Source organism: Anopheles darlingi, chromosome 3 (assembly GCF_943734745.1).
Source record: "Anopheles darlingi chromosome 3, idAnoDarlMG_H_01, whole genome shotgun sequence".
Taxonomy (NCBI): Eukaryota; Metazoa; Arthropoda; class Insecta; order Diptera; family Culicidae; genus Anopheles; species Anopheles darlingi.
In genome coordinates, this window is record NC_064875.1 from 35431791 (window position 1) to 35455967 (window position 24177).

At 34.2% G+C, this 24177-nt stretch overlaps 2 protein-coding genes across 3 annotated transcripts; one reads left to right on the plus strand and one right to left on the minus strand.

Moving 5' to 3' along the window:
• Positions 1 to 3460: 3460 nt before the first annotated feature.
• Positions 3461 to 22635, plus strand: LOC125955484 (uncharacterized). Its single transcript, XM_049686614.1, has 20 exons — positions 3461 to 3632; positions 4367 to 4624; positions 4992 to 5111; positions 5181 to 5307; positions 8020 to 8146; positions 8276 to 8374; positions 8459 to 8596; positions 8776 to 9077; positions 12971 to 13261; positions 14611 to 14895; positions 15341 to 15535; positions 18264 to 18413; positions 19332 to 19479; positions 19709 to 19857; positions 21185 to 21286; positions 21360 to 21490; positions 21612 to 21748; positions 21817 to 21940; positions 22062 to 22166; positions 22239 to 22635. Exons 1-20 carry the CDS (start codon positions 3540 to 3542, stop codon positions 22341 to 22343), a joined length of 3186 nt encoding a protein of 1061 aa, XP_049542571.1. The 5' UTR covers positions 3461 to 3539; the 3' UTR covers positions 22344 to 22635.
• Positions 5205 to 6864, minus strand: LOC125956351 (protein tfg-1-like). 2 transcript variants are annotated; one of them, XM_049688115.1, is made up of 4 exons: positions 6542 to 6864; positions 6088 to 6295; positions 5909 to 6019; positions 5205 to 5851 (listed from the first exon to the last, which is right to left on the minus strand). In XM_049688115.1, exons 1-4 carry the CDS (start codon positions 6555 to 6557, stop codon positions 5386 to 5388), a joined length of 801 nt encoding a protein of 266 aa, XP_049544072.1. In that variant the 5' UTR covers positions 6558 to 6864; the 3' UTR covers positions 5205 to 5385. The 2 variants fall into 2 exon arrangements, with proteins under 2 accessions (XP_049544072.1, XP_049544071.1); XM_049688114.1 differs by having other exon boundaries at positions 6088 to 6298.
• Positions 22636 to 24177: the final 1542 nt, after the last annotated feature.

Below are 24177 nucleotides of genomic sequence, written 5' to 3' on the forward strand. Positions count from 1 at the left end.
GTATTTGGTTGTATTCGATTTACCAATGAACCAAATCAATAGCTAGATCAATTAGTGATGTTGGAAATAGAGATGCGACGTGATTGTAAATATGATCTGGAAAGTTAACATGATGTTTGAGGTTTAAGGCTTTGCCTTTCGGGCTAAATGATATCATTTGGAACCACGAACTATATTTTCCCATGTTTTTTTATAAAATACTTTGACTTTGGTGTTCGGTTTGCACATAGCTCGTTGAGTTCAAATTCTGTGTATTTAACGGCATTACAACACGACACACTTGATCCATTTTTCCGGTATTCAGCCTACGATGATTTACATAGTCACATGGTAGATCATAACTAAAAGCACCGCTTTTCAAATTTACTCAAACGTCAATCGATCAGATCGAGAGTCTTTCTTTTCTCTCGGACGATCTCGGTGATCATTCCAATCGCAAACCGTTCCGGTTGGATAAGATTTGTTGGTATTGTTTTCTATTACTATTCGGTTAATGCTGCTTTATATGTTTGTGCATGCAATTCCGATCGTTTCTCTCTCTCTCTCTTTCTCTCTCTCTCTCTCTCTCTCTCTCTCTCTCTCTCTCTCTCTCGCGTTCTTTTCCTTCGGGCTTCAGTGTTTTATTTTAATTCTTTGCATTTACTTTTTACTTTTTTTTTTAATGCTTATCGTTTCAACAATATTGTATGAAATTTTGGGATCAATAGTTTTGTTCGCATCAACAGTTGACCGCGATTCCCAAAACTTGCGTTTTCAAAGTCGGTGCCGATTGTAGCATAAAATGGTTATAAATTCTACATAATATTCTTGAAATTTCCATCCCCAAAAGAACTATTAAGTAGAGCGTATACAATTTTAGTAAGTCCGTTCTCCCTCTTCCTCTGTCGGTGATACAAGCGCCAAAAGGAAAATCTACACGTGTCATTAATTACCAAACATGACATAATCGTTTATTTCAATCTGTATGCCATTGCTCAAATACTAAAGACCGTACCTTGGAACGAAATTAGTGATTAGTGAGCATGATTAATTATGTATTTCACCAAGTTCTCTACTACTTTCTACAAGCGTAGAAAATGTTTGGGGACGTAAGGTATTCTCTGTTCGAATATACAATCGTTCAGATGAGACGTTCTTGCCAATGGCTTGCGGCCAACGCAGTGGTTATTGCAATTGTGCAAAGTATTATTGGTTTGCCTGCCATTTCTGTCAACCATGGTCGAATCTGTTGTTGTCATTGCCGTAGTGATAGCTGGAAGAGCAAATGTGTATCATATTCATGTGTGTTCCGTGGTCTAGTTATATTCGTTTTTTTGTTAATATCATCATTGGAAAGATTTTGCTACTATTTTGACTGGTCCGTTTACATATCGAACAAAACTACTTCGTTGCCCCAAATAAATAATGAAAGAAAACTAACGTTACGAAATGAATACGATTTTGAACTTATCATCTCATACTGTTTGATATTGATTACCTCGATTAGCATTTACGTTCACAGATGGATTAATTTAACAACAGTGATTGGGCTAAACTTCAATTTTAAATTGATCAGGAAGAAAATAGATATACAAGGCGGTTATGGAGTCAATAGATCGGATCGGTGCGGGCATTTAGTTGGGAAGCAATCGTCCGGACTAATGTCGCTCTGTGTGTTGTGGATAAATATGAACCATCTAAGAGGTACGGCATCTACTGATGCATATTTTTATGTACAAAAATTTATTGGTTCGATTGGCATGTGGCTTCCAGCTATCATTTGCTTAGCGGTATCGGTAGAAATGAGTATTAATTTTTATTACATCTCTCTAAAGTTGTCCGCTTTAAACCGATCCCTCCATTTAATATATCGTTACTACCGAAGTAAACTACGAAAGCAATATAAATACTTAGGGCACTCTCTAAATTATCAACTTGAGAAATCAAATCTTTGTGGAACGGAAACAAATGAATATTTTAGTGACACAATAAAACAATTGCATGAACTTGTCGATACAACAGTTGCGCTGGTACAGTTTTACTCTCCGATATGGTTGCTCATTCTTGGAATGCATTTTGTTCGTTTCATTATACAGGTAAGACATGGCAACAACCCATGGATATTATTTTTCTATTTTTGAAACATATACTGTTTTATTCCTTACCAAACTATTTTCAGTCGTTTATGAAATGAATTTTATGTATTTTTAGCACTTACACTTTAAACTAAATCGCCTTTTCTTGAACGTTCAAAACAGATCTTCTTATGCTACCGTAAAATGGCAGCTGCAACCAGTGAAGCATTAATTCAATCCGAAATAGAACGGACAATATTGATGCTAGTAGCTGCATTCTTCAGTGCTATTCAAATCATATTCATTGTTAGTATTACGGCTGCTTTTAGTCTTATGGTAATTAAAATTATTTTGTCATGAGTATTCAAATATGTAACAATATATTTTTGTGCATTCGTAGATGAAAAATGAAACAACTCATGCTCTTAACATGGGCTCCAAATTGATTTATGACAAAAGAAGACTCATCACTAATAGCGAAGTAACGGGCTTACGTCAAAATGTACGTAATAAATTTTCAAATTAACCTTTACGGCAGCTTTTGACAAAATTTGTATTTCTAGATAATCGTTTTATTTTTAATTTTGACGAGGGCTCGAGAAAACATAACCTTTTTTGGATTTTTTGATATAGATCTAACAATTGTGACGATAGTAAGTATAACAATAGTACAACGATAGTAATTAAGTTCTCCCGAATGCTTCCTTAACATATCCTTGATTTTCAGATGTTTTCATTGTCTTGCTCGTATTTAATTGTTTTAATACAAACGATATAAAAAACGCAGTAAGAAATCAGATGTAACTATTTTATTGTCACCATGAAATGAACGGATTCATAAATGCAGTGCGCTAATCGATATAATAACTTCCAATTTCTTTCATATACAGTCGCCCGTTAATTAATAAACAAAACGTAAAAAGGTTTACATATATACACACATAAACAAACAAGAAATGCGAAATAAATTGGCAAAAATGCAGGTTTCGTAGGCAACTACCTATTGAAGCACAAGTTCTAGCGACAGAAAACCGAATCTCGCGGCGTATCTGAGTGAGCATGTAGCAAGTTTTCTCAAATGCTACGAAAAAAATCTCATTTTCTAACCTTCTCAATGTTGAACCGATAAGGGCAAATGAAATTAAATGCGTGCTGCAACTGCAGAAAGTAAGTCTGTTTTGTGTTTCTGTATTTGTTTAATATTTTAAACCTAGGAGCTAGAAGTAACGCAGGACGATTAGAGTGAAACACATGGCGGCGTTGGTTAAAGCACGCATCATGTTAAGCAGTGGTTCACTAAAACTAAAAATTTGTCTATGATGCTTTAATCTGATCTGTCTATGATCTGAAACAAATGTACAGCAAATTATTATTTTTAAGACAATAAAATTAAAGTAAAATTATTAGCACAAGCCGAATTAAATAATTCAGGAATTTTGAACATGAGTGTCTTCGTATGTGTGACCTCATCATATTGTTTGTCATATGTGTATCTGTGAACTAGGGCATTCCTTGTCTCAAAGAAAATCAAATCTCCCAGTTTTTGGTGCGCGATTAGAACGTTTGGTATTTAGCGAGGTAACGACAACCATTTTTTCCATTAATTGGTGTACGTTTAATAATTTTTGTATAAAATTATTTGAGTATAAATCGATAGAGAACCCATTTCAAACAAGTTTGTGTGTAACCCCGTTTCACCGATCACTCGTGTGACTAAAATAGATTTTTACTATTGGTACGGAGCAGAGCAAGCATATAGGTTTCTGAGTGATTCCTACCAAGTAGTTCTGAATTGCGATCGTGTTGTTTCGTTCAAATAGTTTTGTTTTGTGGCCACGGATAAGGTAATGCTGTAATATAAATTAAACACTGCGAATGTTGTAAATTGTAGTTGAACAAAAGAAAAGAATGAGTGGCCACAGCCCAACAAAATGTAACGCGCCAGCTAGTTACTTGTATTAAAATTGAGAATAAAACACGACATTTCATACGTACTCAAATTTCAGTTCAACACACGATACACACACTTTCTAGGAGAGGAAGATACACGTTTCAAGAATTGTTGGTGAATTTGGTTTTAGTACATATGAAGGCCGGCTCGCTGTTTGTTTCTTAAAGGTCAGCTTAAGTATTTAATTTAGTTAAGACAGATATATTTTAATAAAAACCCTTCGTCTAACAAAACAAAACATTGATATTACTTGATCGATCGAGCACGTATATCGAACCAAATCCGACATGTTATGTTATAGGGTTTTAATTTTAGCACCAATTTGATAATTGATTCTAAAATTTATTTATTTCTAGAACAGATTATCGATCAACACGATATTGAATCAAAAATGTCGACACGAAGATCTGGACCAGCACCACAGATACAACCCCAGCTATCCCTTTCATACGGAGAACCAGAGAAAAAGCAGCGCAGCAAGTGTATGACATTTGTGTGTTGCATGTGGAAAGTGTTTACTTGCATTTTCTCGCACGTGACTTTGGTAGCTACAGTGGTAGCGTACTGTTTTCTTGGTGCATTTACCTTTGAGCATTTAGAAGCCGAAAATGAACGCAACGTAAGTAATAATTTGAGTCTTCCTTATTAGATGCCGCATGTTACATTCCAGCTCATTCATTCCATAGTCCATAGCATATATAATATAATATATAGCATAATGATAAACTAAAGATCATAGATTTTGTGAGCAGATAGTATAAATTTATATCACATGAGAAAATGCATAATTCCTCATGGCTCTAAATACTGTTCCTGGTTTTCTTCATCGTTATTTCAAATATTGCCGCAAAATTGTGTTATGTTTTTAAAATTTGATCGCTATCAGACTATTTACCCTATTCATAAATAAACATATTATTGCAAAAATTCTTTCAATTTGATGGTTTAAACTGATGCCATACGTATTAAACTTTTCCAATTTGAAGGTAAAAAAAGGTATAAGTTCGATTCGGGAAAATCTAACGGACTCTATATGGAAAATGACAAACGATCGGCCAGTGTTACATCAACAAAATTGGACATCAACTGCCTTATCTCATTTACAGGTTTGTTTTAGCAATAATATATGTTTTCCTGCTCGTACACAATCATTACAATAAGTTATCAATCTTCAGTCATTCGAAAAAGAAATACTGACGGCCATGAAAAAAGACGGTTGGGATGGCAACGAAGACGTAAATCAAATTCAGTGGACATTTTTTGGTGCTCTTTTTTATTCCATTATTGTCATTACAACAATCGGTAAGTAATAAGCCATACTAGTACAAATCAACATTAAAAAGTTCAGACTATAATGTGGGTATAGAACGTACGTCGACCTTAGACAGATTTTTTCTCAACTCTCTTTTTTGCTTCCCTGGTTTGATCAAACTGGTGCCCAAACTGATTTGGTCCGTAAAAACTGGGTCTTGGTCCATCGAATGGTTGCTGATAGAAACCTGGGGGAAAAGGTGCCCCTACAGGACTACCGTAAGGTGGATATCCAAATCCTCCTGGTAGTCCTACACTTCCGGGAAAATATCCTCCGCCGTATAGGAAGCGATTGTATGGCCGGCCTATAATTCCAGTTGGACCACCTGGCCCCACTAGGATACCATTACCACCATTACCATAGCCTAATCCTACACCTCCGGCATTGAAGTGCTGTGTAGGATAATGTCCAGACCCTATTCCAGGACCACCGTTAAATGGCACAGGGATTCCTCCAATGCCATGGATTGAGTTGAAATGGTTTGGCACATATTGCCCGTTAATAGGACCTCCGCCTCCAAACTTTTGATTGAATCTAAAAAAAAAACACTATTAATATTGTCAGCATATATAAAATATCATGGAAATCTACCCAAAATCATTTTGCTGGTTGCCTTCTCCAAACTCGCCGGAAAATTCGTCATTTTCGGGTTTAGCATTTGGGCGCCTCGTCACACCCTCTTTTACTTCGTAACGTCCTTGACTGCGAACAGAGTTATACGACATATGCTAAATAGCAGCGGACTTTCAAACTCTTGTTCATGTGCTTACCGAAGACCAGGTGTGTTTCGTTTTCTTTCCGATGTGCTTAATGAACTACCCTGAAAAGCCAATACATCACTCCTTACTTGAAAACGGTTAGTGTTGCTATCACTTTTTATAGCACTAGCCCCATTTACTTCGCCATTTGGCCAAGACCACCGTTCCTGTGCACTTATCAAACCAGAGAGAATCGTAAACGCCGATAATAGAACAACATCTGCTAAAAATTGAACCAAAATGGACACAACAGTTACGAAGGATGAAAAAGGCTCTCAATTTCAATAAAAAATTACACAAATTAATAGATTTTTTATCGTAATACGCAAATCCTTTGGATTTATCGCATAGATTTTTTCCATGTTTTAAACCTTGTCACTTTTTATGAATAAAATACCAATATCACATTTTTAAACGTTTAAAACACTGTATCAATTTAAATTGAAATTTGGAACGAAAAATCAACCTTTTATAAACATCATGCAACGAATGTAACCCTTTGGACACTACCGTGAACAACGCTTGTCGACACACTACTAAGAAATCTTACTGTCCAGAATTGACTTCTTATAGCATCTTGGCACTAATCACTAACACTAAGACCATAAGATTCCCACAGCCGTTCGCTTGTCTCTGCACGTACCCATATCGTGGCGAATCATGAAAGAGGTTTCTGGTGTACAAGATGATCCGGTGGACAAGGTTAAAAGCGATTGTGTATTTTAGGCCTCATCATCCCAGTTTCTCCATTGTGTGACACCATCTCATTTCACCCCATAGTTTTCAATTATGAAAAGAGACAAAAATTCGGAAAGTATCAAAGAGAATGAGAGGAATGGTATAAAACCTTCTAGTGTACAATCAACAATGGCCGTTTCGGAAAAAGCAAGGTTTGGTCATTTGATGGCCATGCCTTATTATGATCTGCTAGTCTTCCCACAGACAAAGAGAATTTGAAGAATATTGCATAACGCATTGGAACAATGTAAGCAGCACGGTACACTACTCAATGACTGTGACTAAATCCATCTTTTACATTTAAAACAACAGAGACACATATCTTTCTACTCTCCAAACATTTCCATGCATTATGAATATTATAGTCATAAATTTAAGCTTCAATGCTATATTTCACTAATCGCTTTTAATCTTTATCACATAAACAAGCACGAACGAGCCGCACATGTTTAATTGTACTAGTATTAGATAATTAAATTTTGTTTTTAAGTTGACTGTTTGATTTAAACGGGATTTGATGTTTTGGTAGAGCGCATATACATTTCTAATCATGGCCGCCAATTGATGAAGTGCTATAGTGAATATCCCGTAAATTTTCAATATTGTTACAAACATATAGCACCCACTATGTAGGTGAAGGTCGCGCCACTTGCTAAAAAATCCCACGCGCACTACTGAAATTACGGCATCCTTCTTTTCCATTCACAGACTGGTGCATGGTCTGTTTCTAAAGTCGTTTCACCATAAAATTGACCATGTTGTCTCTGAAATGGGAATGGGCAGGTCAAACGTTAAAAAAAAAATCAAAACTTCTTCCTACAATTCCTACAATGCATAACAGATTTTCTGTCTTTAGATACTTCATGGAAAATTGTGCTTTTATTAAAATTCACTGACTTGTACTTTTTAAGCAAAAGCTACAAAAGTGTTCGTAAAGGTGAATTTCTATTTAAATTTCTTTTCTAAACAAATATGACTCTTATAAAATTATATTTCTTATGCATTTTAATGTATAATTGTTAAATATTACCTAAGTGTTTATGGTTAATATTGCCTATAGACTGTTTTATTCAAATTTCGAAATGTAATAAGTTTAAACTGTCTCTTCTTGTCATTCTTGTCATTCCATCATCTATAGGATATTATATGTAAATTTTTTATTGATTATATTATTTGAATTCTCAATTATTTTATCTTTTATTGCAGGTTACGGTCACATTGCTCCCAAAACGTACATGGGAAAGATATCAACCATATTCTACGCGATTCTCGGGATTCCACTTATGCTGTTGTGTTTATCCAATATTGGTGACATCATGGCCAGTTCATTTAGGTTTTATTCGTTTTTAGCATAAATTTATGGGTTTGGGTAGATAATATCTTTTTGATGTATCGGGTTATAGAAGCAATTTTTCTGTTTTAAGATAGATAAGTTGTTGAATTTCATATTTTTTATTATTAGGTTCCTGTATTGGCGCGTTTGCTGTTATGTTTGTACACGTGAACCAAAGAGACCTAGTTCTAGACGCAGTCGAAATAGTCGAGGTACTGTTAGACAAAGGTAAGAGCTAACCATCATACTTACAGCCAGTGTATTGGTTCTGGTAGCATTCTGTCCAACTTTATTTGCTATATATTCTTTCAGTCGTAGTTCCATGCGAACCGGACAAGGACCAGGGTCATTAAGAAGATCTGTTCGTAACTCACAAAGGTCCGCAGATTCTGGATTCGACCCTTACTACGAACCGGGTTTATCGCATTCCTATTCTGATACAGATTGTAGGTACGAACATATGATTTTTTTTGTTTAAACATAAATTATCAATTTGTTGAAATTACATTTTCAACCTTTAATTCTCCATAGCTAAAAGGGTTTTTTTTATAAAACCTAATATAAGAATAACGATGCAGAGCTACTACTTGCTTTTTTATCAACCATGTCGAACTATTTTATTGCTTTAGATACAATGCGGCAATGGATGATCCATACTATACGGAAAACGATCGAAGGGTAAATCACCAAGCCAATCAATCTTTGAAGTATGACATGCCAAACTCGAGCGGAGCAGGTGGTCAGCGTCAGAAAATGCGTGGACCTTCAAACGCCGACGCCTTTATCGACGACGACTATTTACTAGAATCGCAGTCACTGAAACGACCTCCTACACAATCTCGTGCCGAATCTGCCGGGACAGACCACTCCCAAAGGTCGCTTCAGAAATCTCGACTAATTGAAAAGGAAAAGGAATATAGGAAAAGAGCAGGTAAGTTTTTAGTTAATTATATGACTCAATTATGTGAATAACCATCTAATTAAAAATGAATTAAAATAAAAATGTTTTTTTAATATAACATCAGCATTCAAGCATTGTTCAAAGATTATAACTGTTATTATTAATCTAATAATAACTGTTATAATTGATTAAGTAAATTCAATAATTGAAAAAATAAGTTTAGTCCAAATCGCTCCATCGATTCCTATCGAAAATTGATTCAGTCTTTGTGCGCATTACCTATTTGCAACTCAATTAAAATAGAATTAAATCAAGCATCATAGAGTCAGCAAATAAAAATAAAGGAATTAATATTTCCGTGTCCAGTATTCATAACAAAATCTAAGGATTCAGAGAATCGAAGCGATAGAGGCAGTGGAGCTGAAATGGCGCAAGCTGATGTTTATTCAGCCCATCTTAACGGTCCGTTATTTCTTTAGATTCGAATCCATATGATATGATATGATGACTTATATATAAAAATGAATTCATGCCTGTCCGGATGTCCCTTATAGACTCCGAAACTACTGGACCGATTGACTCTAAATTTGATATGGGAGGGTTTTAGGGGCCGGTGAGTGCTATAGGCTTGATTAGAAACCCCCGCTCCCTTCCTTTCCTTCTCTTCCCTAACATTTGATTGTTAAAAACATTAATTACTCCGCAAGTTATGAACCGAATACCATCAAAACATGCACAATTGTTGATGGTCATCTGACAAAACCATAGAACAAAATTTGGTTCATATCGGATGAAGGGAAGGGGGTGCCTCGATACAACCCCAATCTTTTAAATTCATCCTATGCCAATATGGGTATCGTTTCCTAGGTTTTGATGGTCTCTAAATCGATTGGATTCATTTGATGCTCTTTTACTTTCTTTTTTCACTTGCTTCATCTTGCAGAGCAGAGTAATGGGTGGGAAAATTAGATAGTTGCGTTTAATTCTTGAACAATAATTTAAAAAATGCGACCAATAGACGTTAAGAAAAAGAAAGAAGAGATAGAGAGAGAGAGAGAGAGAGAGAGAGAGAGAAAGTGAGAGAGAGAAAGTGAGAGAAAGAAAGAGAAAGAAAGAGAGAGAGAGAGAGAGAGAGAGAGAGTGAGAGAGAGAGAGAGAGAGAGAGAGAGAAAGAGAGAGAGAGGAAGTGCGGGGGGGGGGGGGAGAATGATAACAATGGGACCGTTACCACTTTTTATTCGTATGTTTATTGTTGCTTTCAATTTTCTTAACAATTTCTGTTTAATGTTTAAGAAGTTGCTTTAAGTTTCACAAGTCAATTTACAGGGTGGCAACGTGCAAGTGCTACACTTAAATTTTGTCGTAAAATGGAAACTATGTGATTTTTCACATATATCGCATTTTTAACACAATGTCCTATCGCTATAGTTTCAATTTGATTGATTCATTGCATTTGTTTTTTATTACAGCCCCTAATCGCTTTCCAAAACTTTTGCCAGCCGCACGGACGTCTTCCTTCGGCATTTTGTCTCAAATTTTTACAAAACGTTTTTTTAACGTATTAAAGTCATATTCTTTGCGTCAACCAGCTTCCCTAGCAAGTATCCCCATACTTAGATGTCGAGTGGGTTTAAATCCGAAGGCGATACGTGCCATTCCGATGAGCTTTCAAAGCATGGCAAATTTTGCGCTCACCATGTCTGAACAGTCAGAGCCTTATACGCAGGTGTTGAAGCCTGTTGGAAAAAAAAATCTATTTTTTCTTATATTTTCTACGCACAAGGAATCAAATGAGGCTTGAGAACGAACTCCAAATAATATTTTTTGTGGATTTATACGACTTTATCAATAAATAACAGTGGGAATTTTCTTTCTTTAAATATGACACTCCATACCATCACATATGAGACATTTTGATATCGCTCCGCACCATTTTTATCGGTTGGAATACCGCGAAAAGATACACTAAGCACGCAATCATTTTGCTTGTTCAAAGTAGCCTCCAAAGTCTTTTGTTGCCGTCTGAAAAAATATGTTGTGAGCAGCGTGCGTCTTCAGCAGCATCCGAGATCTAGCAAACTTATCGGCGACGTTTTTGAAAGACAACCCATGAATCCTCTGCTTCTTGAAAGGACTATTTCTAAGGAATTTTTTAAAATATTTTGCATGCAGGTGTGACTCATTTTCATGCCATGCGCCATTTTTCTCTCCGATTGTTCCGGATTTCGTCGTATGCCTTCCATCACCGCATTAATTGTCGTTAGAGTTCGTACAGTCCGTTTTCACCGGTTTCTATTTGGGGACAACCATATCACTATATTTGAATCGTTTGATGGTTCTGTACGCGCATAATCTGCTCAAATTCTGATGTGACAGCATTCGTCTTATTTGAATGTTGATGAGGTTTTGAAGATACAACATTCTGATTTGTTCGCTACAAGAATCCATTATAATTTTTGGGTGAACAACACTCAAACCCAGTAGTAAATATACTGCTTTTTCAAACTGTAAACCAAGATCTGAATTATAGCTGTCCGATTAGTACAGGGGGCCCTGGAATAAGTGCGTCACTTTCACGTTGCCACCCTGTACATAAAACAATAATAAAAACTCATTCAGTTGTAAAGTATTTGAATTGATCAAGAATTATATTAATTTTTGATTATTGTTTTGCGTGCCTCTTATCATTGACGATTTTCAACGTATCGGGTTATGAATGGTAAACGATCGGAATTGCAGGCACAAACATATAAGCAGCAGTAACCGAATAGTAATAGAAAACAATACCAAATGGTTCAAATGTGTCGTATTGTAATGTCGTTAAATACAAAACCCATACCACCATTTGAACTTAACGAGCTATGTGCAAACCGAACACTAAAGTCAAAGTATTTTATAAAAAAAACATGGGAAAATATAGTTCGTGGTTCCAAATGATATCATTTAGCCCGAAAGGCAAAGCCTTAAACCTCAAACATCATGTTAACTTTACAGATCATATTTACAAACACGTCGCATCTCTATTTCCAACATCACTAACTGACCTAGCTATTGATTTGGCCATTGATAAATCGAATACGACCAAATGATGGAATAGATAAAAATATATCTACTGAAATTTTAAAGATCCTTTTTACGATAAACCCACGACCGATCAAAGACAGTCTGTCGGGGCTGCTAGTGACTTATAGAAAGGCAACCAGGCAATATTTTAAATTTAAAAAATTGGCACTTTTCGAACCGTGTTAGGAAGATAATCGATACAATAGCTAAGTTTTGTCAAAAACAACACCATGGTGAAGAAATTAGAACTTAACTGTGATATTGAAAGTGTATTATCACATTCAAGTTATATGAGAGAATAAAAATCTGGTTTGAATTTTATGAATGACCTAAAGGGAATCCCTAATTCTAATCACAATAAAATATATCCAAGATCATTCAAACATATTAGTTTGTATCGTTTCTCAAGTGTGACTAATTCAATATGTGACCATTTTTGCTACTTCCTCAATTTGCAAAGAAAATAAAATTGTCTATAAAATCATTAAATTTATTTAAAATAAGTTTTGCGTATTTTAAGCCCATTGCAGTGATGCGTTTATTACAAATGATTAAAATTTTAAAATAATATTTAATAATGTATCCTTAATTGTTCTTTTTCTCACTTTTTTTTGCTTGATATATTACGGACGGGCCGTATTTATATTTTCTCACTCTCTTCAGCATTGAACCGATCAAAGTTCTTTAATTATCGATGAAAATGTTACTATTATGAACATTTCCGATAATTTATATATATTTATTTGTTCAGCTATGCATAGCTATTCATATTGTAGTAAATATTACCGAAACAATAAGTTGCTGTAGTAAAATTTAAAGTATAAATAAAATAATATTGTTTTTCCCTTGGTTTCCACCAGGTGAAAATAGAGCTCAATCCATGGATAGGCGTATGTTTCAACATGACTCCCAAATGGACGAAGATTCGCCGTGCAAAACGCCAATTCTATGCAACAAGTATGCCATAGAGAACCATGATGAGCCGGTGAAACAAACCAGATCGAACCCTCGTAGCCAGTCAATGCCACGGCAAACACGATATGGAGATCGCTTGCTACCTGATCGTCTGCCATACTATACAGAAGATAATGAATTGGCCGAAATGCAAACAGTACGCAAATCATTGCCGAGGCGTCGCGAGCCTCGTCCTGGTAAGTTATTACAAGTTATGTCATTAAAAGGGGCATAATAATCAGGAATCTTCAAAACAATGATAAATATTCAATGATAATGTAATGTAAATGAGAACATTTAAATTAAGTTGAAAGACATTCTTAAGTCTTATGAAGCATCAAACAAAACAAAAAAAAAAGACAGACACTCCTTAGTAAGTGGTTAAAAAAAGGCCTTTGACATGCAATATGTAACCAAAGGAATTAAAGGAAATACTACTGCACAACTTTGGTGGTTCCACATTTTTACAGTACTGAAGGATCCAAGGATGTAAGAAACTCTAACGGATACAGATCTACATGAACCTGATCGGTAGTTGTATTCACAGATTCTAAATCCAAATACAAACGATAGCCTATTTTAAATTATTGTTCGGAACGTGACATAACGCATACATATCTATGTAGAGATATACGAACCAAATCAATTGCATTGTTTCCGTTATCAACTTTTCACGATTGTCCTCTTTCGAACGAACACTAAAGTGATCGCTTAATTGCGCTTCTGCATAAATTGCGCTTCTGTACTTTGTGTTAATCTGTACGTTTCGTTTGTTTATGTGTTAAAAGTGTTTATCACGCACATGTTTTGCAGCATTAATAATGTTAGTAATTTTATAAATCAACTACAAAAATTGTGTAGTCCATGGTCAGTTAGTACTTTGACGATGCGTATTATGGAAAGTTACATGTTTTCTTCAAGATATGAGCTCCGTTAAAGAATTAAATATCGTTACTAACTAATGAAGAATAATTTCATTTTATATAAAATGAGTAATTGGCAATGCAGTTTGTTTGTACGTCGTGTTGACATATAAATTAAACTTGTACCTACCTTTTATAAATAGAATACAAGGAAGACTCATAAGAATTAATAGGAAAAAAGATATTATTTGTATACACAGCCGATAAAGATCGACCTGTTGGTTTAGTCCAAGGAACCACCTTAAGCTCAAACTATCAACTCTCGCCATGCCAACCGAATAGAAAATTTGTTACGAATAATGCTCTTAATTTAAAAAAAACTAGAAAAAAATTCATTACATACTAAATCGATTGAACTAATATATAGTTCAATTAAATATGAATTTTCTGTTTCCTTTACTGTTGATATTTTGCATTGTATTATATTTTTCATTTAACAAACCTTCAATTCGATTGAATCGAAAAAATCTACGATGTATTTATATATTTCAAAATAATTAGAATTTATATATATGAATAATTTCATTTGCAATAAATTTGAAACGATGAACGTTATGATATAAAAATTAATACGTTTCAAACTATACTACTACATTCACATTACTCTCTTTGGCATGGTACAGTCCCAGCTCCTTCGCCACGCATTATGTCACCAATGGGATTTGCGGTTCACCGTCAAGCACGCCATTTGCAGAATGTAATGGACGATAATTCGCTCTATGATGATGAATGGGATATGCATAGTGGTGAGTTGCCACCTTCTTCAATCGTGCGACCTGTACCAATTTGGTTGTGCGTTTTCCTGGTCGTGAGCTATATCATCGCTGGAGCATTTATGTTTTCTGAATGGGAGGAATGGAGTTTCTTAGATTCAGCGTATTTTTGCTTTATAACGCTCACTACTATTGGTAAGTTTTTATCTTAAAACCAACATCTTGCAACTGCAAGCTCATAGAAAACAGTCAAACGTATAATGATTGATTTATTATATTGAAATAAATCAGCTAATACATTTAATTTCTTTCAAATAAATCCAATTGATATGCAACGCTATTGCAATAATCTACTAAAATACAACCAATTAGTTCTCAGAAATACCACAACGATCATTTTTTTGCAAAAATTCAAAAATCCAATCCATCCAAAAATTACCAAAATTTCTGCATTTAAAAATAATGTGCATAATTCAAGATACGCATTATATTTTGACTATTGTCATCCGCATTTCATAGGACAGTTTAACATGGTATCATAATGAGAAATTTCGTCCCAATCGTTCAGCACTACATTTCTATCGCTTTTAAATGTGTTTTTACTAACTTTTTTAATAAATACATTCTCTTTACCCTCTAGGTTTTGGGGATTTCGTGCCTGCTCAAGGAGTCAAAAATGATTCTGAAATTTCAATAGCACTCTGCTCACTGTATTTGTTGTTTGGAATAGCTCTTCTAGCCATGAGTTTCAATCTAGTGCAAGAAGAAGTTATTTCAAATGTGAAAAGCGTTGCTCGACGACTCGGCATTCTCAAGGAAGAAGAAATGGATGATTAGAAACACGATATTCAAATGAAATCTTTTGTCTCACTTTCATTTCATCTCTGTTTGTGGGTACTGTCATTTTTGTTTAATGTTTTTCGTTTTTAATCAGAACAGGAAACTGAAAGTTCTTTTGACGTTCTTCTTTATAACTACATTAAATTAAGTTTAAGAGTGATAGTGATAGAAGTTTAAGAGTGATTTTCATCCAACTGTGCGGAAAGTATACATAGGAACTAAACAAAGAAAACAAACCAATTAATAAGACATTAATATTAATGACATGAATCATGATGAGATACAATTAAAAGATACATCTAAAAGGGTTGTAATATTAAATGTTTCTAAAACCTGACCCAGGATTTTTTTATGAAATAAAATATATCACTAAAAATTATCATTACTGGTGAAAACAGGGTTGTTATTGAATAGGTTAGAAGTAATCATTACTGAATGTGTATTTTGTGTATGGTGTTTATTTATAAACACCACGAAGGTAACCAGAGGACGTATTGCATACGATATTCTCTTTCGATGATGTTGACCATGATGTTGAAGATGTAAAACTACTGATATTTAGAGGCATTATTACATTGTTCTTTTTATCTAATAATTTCTTAGCCATTCTCAAATAAAAGAATTTTAGTGATAATGTCATACTCCTAACATCGCTGCATCTATTTAAAAATGTTCCCGTAGCATCATAAAATTAACTCCAAAATTGCACAGTTGGCCCATCAAGAGAATAATACCTACAAATTTCTGTTTGTGTTGTCTCTAAATATTTTTTTCTAAACTGCGAACATTTCTAAAATATTTATTCTATATAAAAATATCTGTATGTATCACTATAATAATCTTCAATTGTTTATTACACTATTAAGTAAGATACATCGATTCTTGCAAATATGTGCAAAATAGGTCACACTCTTTCGCTGTATTATTGAATAAAACTTACGAATCAACTAACAGCTCAGCTCACATCGAATAGCAAAAATATTTTATTTTAGATTGACTAGTATCGGTGTCAATCAAACGATGATAGCTACAAAATTATTGACTACACAACTCGGATTATGAATGGTGCTTCATTCGGTATCGCTATCGTCATATGAGTACGATCAATTATGTTTAAGATTGTAAACCGTATAGCAAAAAATACGTATTGCAGTTATTGAGTATTCAGTATCTTTTCGAACGTATAACCTTGGCACAGAGCTAAGAAAGCGTTACGAATTATGAACAACGTATTTCAACGTGCCGAAAACTGATAGTATTGATTAAATAAACGTTGGAAAGTTTCATTTGACGACACTTTTGAGTCAACGAGAAATCATTCGAAGCATAACTACTAGTAAAACCAAGACGGCACCTTGGCTCGTATTATTTATTTTTGGACGCTATCTCATGTTCTCATGGGAGGAATGTGAAAGATCTAGTTTGACATGCGAACGTTTTCAGCTAAAACGCTATGAAGCAACTGATAGTGAATATGTCTACTTTCATAAAATCTTTGCCCCAATAGTTCAGCCGGAAAGATGACTTTACTCAATCAATGAAAAGTTTGAGTGTCTTGGAAATGGATAACCATTCCTAAAATTTACTGCCGTCTTTTGATTCCTTCGGTAAATGTTAGCTTATAAGATGATCTTTCTGAGAGAAAAACTTGGCATTTCTCACTGATCTTTCATGTAGACCTTCAGAGAAGGCGAAGCTAACCAATACAAGAATACGATCAACAGAGAATTTTCCTGTATCGTGAGTCTACAGGGCGAATCCAAGGAAAACGTTAGTAGTGGTTCAACATTCAGCCTGGGTCCATCGGGTGTGCTAGGCTATGTTTTCACAAGCAGTTCGAACGTAATTTTCCGCGTTTCGAATGCCATGTAGAAAATATATAGATTAAATCACTGTGCCTCAAATACGAAAGAACCGAACAAGAATGGTATTAGTCTTTAAAGAAAGCAAATATATTACCCCTAGTATCATAATAATAATTGAAAGTTATGTTGCAAAGTGCTACCCCGTTTGACACTTCTGTTGAGAAAATGTATTAGTGATGAAAAAACTTTTCCGGCAGATTTTTGTAACAATATAGTCACGTGTGTTTCAAAAGTCTTGGTTCACATAGATCATTAGATAAGAGTGTTAAAATAGTGAAACTAGTGTTGTTAAAGCAACAGGAATAGTTTTTAAAAAGAGAGTGATGTATATTGCTGTTTTTTTTTAACAAGAATCAGATATTTTATCAGTTGTCGCGCCCGTAAGGTCTATAAATATAATCGAAATCAAAAAATAATGTTCGTTGAGTGTTGATTTTGATAACTTATAATTTTCAAAATATGCATACGTATAACGTATGACCCATAACTACTGATTATAATGTAGCATAAATAAAATGTGTAATCAAGTAGGTTTTTGTTTGTATTGCAATGCATTTTTGATAATTTTAAAACAAATAAATTGTAAATTCAAACCATTCTGCTCAACTTGAAATTAATCTGAACCTAAGATTGCTGCTGTCTTGTGCATTCTTGTTCAGATAATTTAGATATATTCCGTTGGACAAGGCAGATAGATTTATTTTGAAATGATTCGTAAAAGGTATCTAATATTAAAGGAATCGCAACAGTAAAAGCGGCCATATTTTATTTTATTTTAGCAAATTAGCATATCAGCTCACAAACAAGTGATTGATGCAAAGCAAGACTGTATTTTCATACAATATTACTAAACCTTGGATTTAGTAGTAATGGAACGAAAACGATCAATACGACGTCGGCAGAAGCCACCATTTGCGGAAAGAGCAAAAGATCATTGCCGCAATTTCACCGCATTCATGTTTAGTAATGTCGGAATTATTTTTCTCGTGGTGTTATATATGATCGCAGGTAAGTCAATTAATGACTATTATTTTGTTGATTAATAAAAAATTCTCGTATCTATGCTTTTCTTTCAAAAAATTCAAACTAATTATTTTAACTAAACTGCTCTAAACCGTGTATGCAAAGCCCCAATTGACCTGAATACACTGCAAATTTTATCGAAACGATTAAAGTTGTTTTAATGTTAAGTTTAACTAGAAGTCAGAATATTTTCTCAAGAAATGGTTTATCGATTTGTGCTGCTAGATTCTGTGGAACCGTTTTTTAATAATTCCAGGAAAATTCCAAGGGTGCGAAACAAAAATAGCACCACCAATGATTTTCAACAAAATCCATCCGTATTTCAGAAAAATCATTATGTTTTTAACATTTAATTATCTTTTTATGTGCCATTCTTTCGGAAAACTTCAATTAGATAGATTTCATGGATAAAGCGTTTGCTTCTGTATCTCCTCCCATGCACTCCCGAACTCAACATTTAAACATGTTTACGTTCGAATTGCATTCCTTTTTTTTGTTAAGATTAAAGAGACTTTGGGCCTAATTGCATTCCGTTTTCACAAAAACGGAGTTCAAGAATGGACAAAACGTTCTCGATATGTGCGCCATTGGCTGCAAACACGACTAACGTGAAAGAAATTCTAAAGCTGCCTATTCGGTAGAGAAAATGTATTTTGGAAATAGAAGATTAAGGTAAAAAAACTTTTTGAAAATTAAAAAAAAAATTTTTGAAAATTTAAATTAAAAATAATTTAGTTAAAAAAGTCTCGTTTATATTTGATTCACCCTAGTATATGACATATATCTATAAAGCGATATAAACAAATCATGAAAGCTCGTGATGAAACTCGGTCCATCTTTAATTTATTTATTGTTATATTATTTATTTAAATATATTTATTAATTAATAAATAATAATTCCAGGTGCTTTCATGTTCATAGCGATAGAAGGGAACGAAGCATTGGAAAGGTTTGCTCAAATACCTTCTAAGAGAAATGAAACAGCAATGAAGTTATGGCAAATATCTTGCTGTGAAGTGAATGTTTTCAACAAAAGCAATTTCGAAGAAAAGTGAGTGGTTACCATAAATTCCTTTTAATGTTTCTTAAATATTATTCTAAGTCAGAACCGAAAATAATTTTTCATCGGCAATATTTCCATCAAGATTTGTTTTGAAACCAAATAATCTAGTACTCCTTCTTTATTGCATAGCAAGTAAATCAAAATCTACTGAAAGTTATTGGAAATTGGTCAGGTTGTTTAGAATGTAATATTATATTTTCCTAACCTCATTTTGTAGAGTGGGAAACGAAATACGCGCCTATCAGGAGAAGATTGTGCTTTGGGCCCGACGAGGGTGGCAAGGTAGTGATATTACGCTGGAAAGTGAATCTCCATGGAGTTTTTCTGGCGCATTTCTATATTCATTAACAGTGATCACTACCATAGGTAAGTAAAAACAATACTTTACATAACGTAGGTTAAGCTGAGATGCATCTGCTTGATATTGCATCATTGTAAAAGTATTGAACGATCAAAGAATATTACTTGTCTCTTCGATTACTGTAATATAACAGACTTAGGGTAAATGGCACTCGGCTTTTTCGCTTGATTCTTTTAATCAATTGAACTAGAAAAAATTGGTCGTTACTGTATTGGCAACTCACAGACGTAGATTTGAAAATTTTATTTGGCAATAAAGGTAAAAAAGAGGTAAAAAGGGATTTATATATGTATTTATGATAATGTAGAATGTACCTTAAAAGGTGGCTTCGGTATTTTATTTTAATTCTTCGCATTTCTTTTTACAAATTTTTATGATTGCTTATCTTTTCAAGATTAATGTGTAAAATTTTGGGATCAACCGAAGAAAAACTGACAAAAATATTGATTTTTGAAAAACAGAGTTTCATACAAGGCTCAATGCATCTCGCTACTTTGAATCGCGATTCCCAAAACTTACATCGATCGATTTAAAAATTCGAACATATAATCTGTACACTATTTTCCAGGTTCTATCGAGATTTTATAAAAATTGTTGATATCTTTTTTTAAATAATTTTTTGAATTATGTAAAGTGTCGTTTTTTGAGACAATATCGAAAAAAGCATCACTTTTTCAACTTCAAACATGTGCCAAAAATCGAAAAATGGGAAATTTAACAAAAACTCGACGGGGCTACCTGGATAAACTTATAATCTAACAAAAGAATATTCATTTGTGTGTTTCTGATAACCCAGCACGTGGCTACGATGGGCACCGCAAAAAGTACATTTTTGCAAACTTGGCTTTCTAGATTGAATGTCATGAACGTAGTTTTGAATAAATCTTCCCCAAAATAGAATCAAATATTCTTGAATGTTTTAAACAACTGCGCGAGCCATATACTCACTTTGACCGATCCTTCTGGAATTAAAAACGCTCCATTTTCAAAGTAGTCCAGTCTAATTTTTTTAGAAGATTTCTGACACTTGCTGTTGCTTTTATACGCTTCAAATGATAAAGCATTGATATAAGCGAAAGATAATCTCAAAGCTAATGAACTTATTATAAGAGGCATTTCTTTTGATATTATCATAGAATAACACGACAGTTTTTTATAATATGCTTTAAAGAACCTACCATTCTTTGGATTACGAATCTTTAAAGGTTTCTAAACACATTTTCATATTTTAGTGAATTTATTCTATGTGAAATTTTAATCAATCCATTGAAATAGGAAACCTTGCTAGTAGCATTTTAAATAGTAAAATCTCAAATATTTCTTGTGCATAAGGATATGGTAACATTGTTCCAAGGACTGAATGGGGTAAAATTGCTACTATTTTCTACACCATTATCGGTATGCCACTCTTTCTGCTTTATCTTTCAAACATAGGTAAGTTGATGCACATCTACTTTACGTCGAAATTTAAAGTTTGTTCAAAAGACAAAATATTTTTTTTTAAAAGGAGACATTTTGGCTAAGTCTTTCAAATGGATTTATGCCAAATTTTGTTTATGTCGTGTGTGCCCAGGAGTAGCAAGGAGACGTGCTATGCGAGCTAAACGTAGAGCACGTACAGAGGAACGCGACTACTCGGTAAGTTAATAAGCATTACATATTATATATATTTATGTGTATTTACTGTTAGTTAGTAAATGACCGCTAAATAGCTAAAATAATTTACTTTTTTTCATTTTTTATCCACAAATCAATGCAGTCCGAGACAGGAGAAAATGGATTCGATACATATACATTATCGACTTCTAACGTTGACGATGAAATTGAGGAAGAAATAACTGCCGAAACAAATACTGTCACCGTTCCAATAACCATTTGTATTATGATAATGATAGGGTAAGTGTCGTTGTTACGCTAAACGTAAATATCGTGGCAAGTAAAATTTAATCGGTTTCAACATATAGGTATATATTTTTCGGAGCTCGTCTTTTCGCTGACTGGGAAAACTGGGACATTCTTGATGGAAGCTACTTTTGCTTTATTTCGCTAAGCAGTATAGGTTTCGGAGATATTGTTCCAGGTGCCTCAGTGAGTTTTTGGTTCATTGCTGTTTTGATCAACCTATCGACCAGATATAAACACGACATAGTGATGACTATCTGGTTCTATCTATTTTTTACGTTCTGTGTTAATCGGTTCTTCTTAACAGCTTCAAACGAAGGGAGATACGAAAATGGAAATAAGCTTTATACTGTGTGCCGTATATTTACTACTTGGAATGGCTCTCATTGCCATGTGCTTCAATCTGATGCAGGTATTTCGTTTGTATAAAGTCGTTTCATCATACGAAAATATTAACAAATAATATGTTTTTTTTTCTTTACAGGAACAAGTCATTTATAAGATTCGTTCTTTGAAGAAATGTGTGAGAGGTTGTTTCCACTGCGCAAAGCCGATCCCAGTACCCATCGAGGAAGATACGGTGGGCTGAAAATGTGCTTTCTTTATCCACATTATTGGAAGCTGTTAAAGACAAATTAAAAACATGAGTTTATATTTATTTAAAGACATCACTGAAAAGCATTGCAGATTTATTAAAAATATGAATATTCGGAAAATAAGCGAGAACATTCCAAAAAATTGACGTTTATTTAACACCGTGTTCATTAAATTTTCCGTGTTGTTTAATCGGGGTACCCAGGTACCCCGTTGAAATTACTAATGTAGTGTCAAATGACTATCAAACCGTCATCGGTAAATTGATGCAAATAAAAATATTTCATATAAACCTTATGTAATTACCGTAATATAATTGAGGTATGTCGAAACCGAAGACAAACTTCATTTAAAAAATCCCGTAGATCGATTAGATCGATTATCGCAGGTTAATAGATTGCAAATATTATTCACACGAATTACTCTTTTTCAAAAATGATATACATGGTATAAACATACTTTATTCAAATGAAACATTTGAAATTTATACCTTTGCTTCGAGAAATCGTGATTTGTTGGAATTTTAGTGACCACACTGTAGCGCGTTTTAAGATGCTTGGTCTCGAAAACAGTTTAACGACAATAACTATCAAAATGAAGTTGAAATGAAGTTGCTTTTGTGGCCAGGCATGGTTAAATCGAAAGAAATTTTCTTTACGATCGATTTCCAGTTTGGTTGGAAATATGCTGTAAAGAATTGTTAAACAAAGAATTTGATCGTCTTGATGCGATGTTGATATGTGTTTGAGGTTGGTTGGATCGGCCACGAGATCAACTAAATAAAATTTCCCAACTCGCCAAACGACAGCTAATGCAAAGATTATTTTTTGTTGAAATTTCGGTGGGCTGGGCATGTCATGAGAAAGGCAGAGATTTTGAGGAGAATTGCAGATGAGAGAAACAGTTTTTCAAATACTCATGTCATAAAAATTGCCTTAGCCCAGATACACTGATAACAAGATTAATTCTGGGCAAGAAAGGCTCATTTATTGAAGTTTTTTTGCAAGGAAACCGTTCAAATTTATTTTTATCACCGCATTTTTTGCATCACCTAAATTCCATATTCAATTATGATTTTTCAAGAATATTTTGATGTATTTTTGGAACATTTGTATGAACGTAGTTTTTACGTTCATGGCATCCAATCTAGAAAGGCAAAATTGTACTTTTTTCAGAGCCCATCATAGATTTCAACATGATCATCGGAAATATACAAATCGATATTCTTTTGTTAAATTATAAATTTATCCAGGTAGCCCCGTTGAGTTTTTCATTTTTCGAATTTGGATTGCTCTCTGAATGTGACAAATGATACTTTTTACGTTTTCGACTCAAAAAAAAGTTTTAGATAATTAAAAAATTATATAAACTGGCAAATAGTTTTTTTTAATTTTACAAGCATAGTGGAATACATTATGTACGAATCTGGGCAAAGACACCAGGAACAGTGTGGGACTCCCACCCACTAAGCCACTCGCTTGGTTCCTGTTACCTCCCCTTCGCGGCTTTCCTCTTTCGAGATTACACACAAAGGAGAAGCAGTGCCTAGGCACTTGCACCAAGAAACAACCGTCTAAATCGACTTCTTTGGAATGATGATTAAATTAAGACGTTTGTACCAAGGTACTTTAAAGAGCGGCTTCGGCCTAGGCCTATCCCCTCTCCCCATAGGGCCTCAAGATCGGCGCGGGTTGCCGAGTGTCCCTGATGGTCGTCCTAGGAACAATCGTCTTCCTACCCTTGTGGTACCAAGTTGTGGTCGTTGACAGCATGGTGTCTTTGGAAATTCCGCCATTCCAAGCATACTCGCGTCATAACATGACCCACGC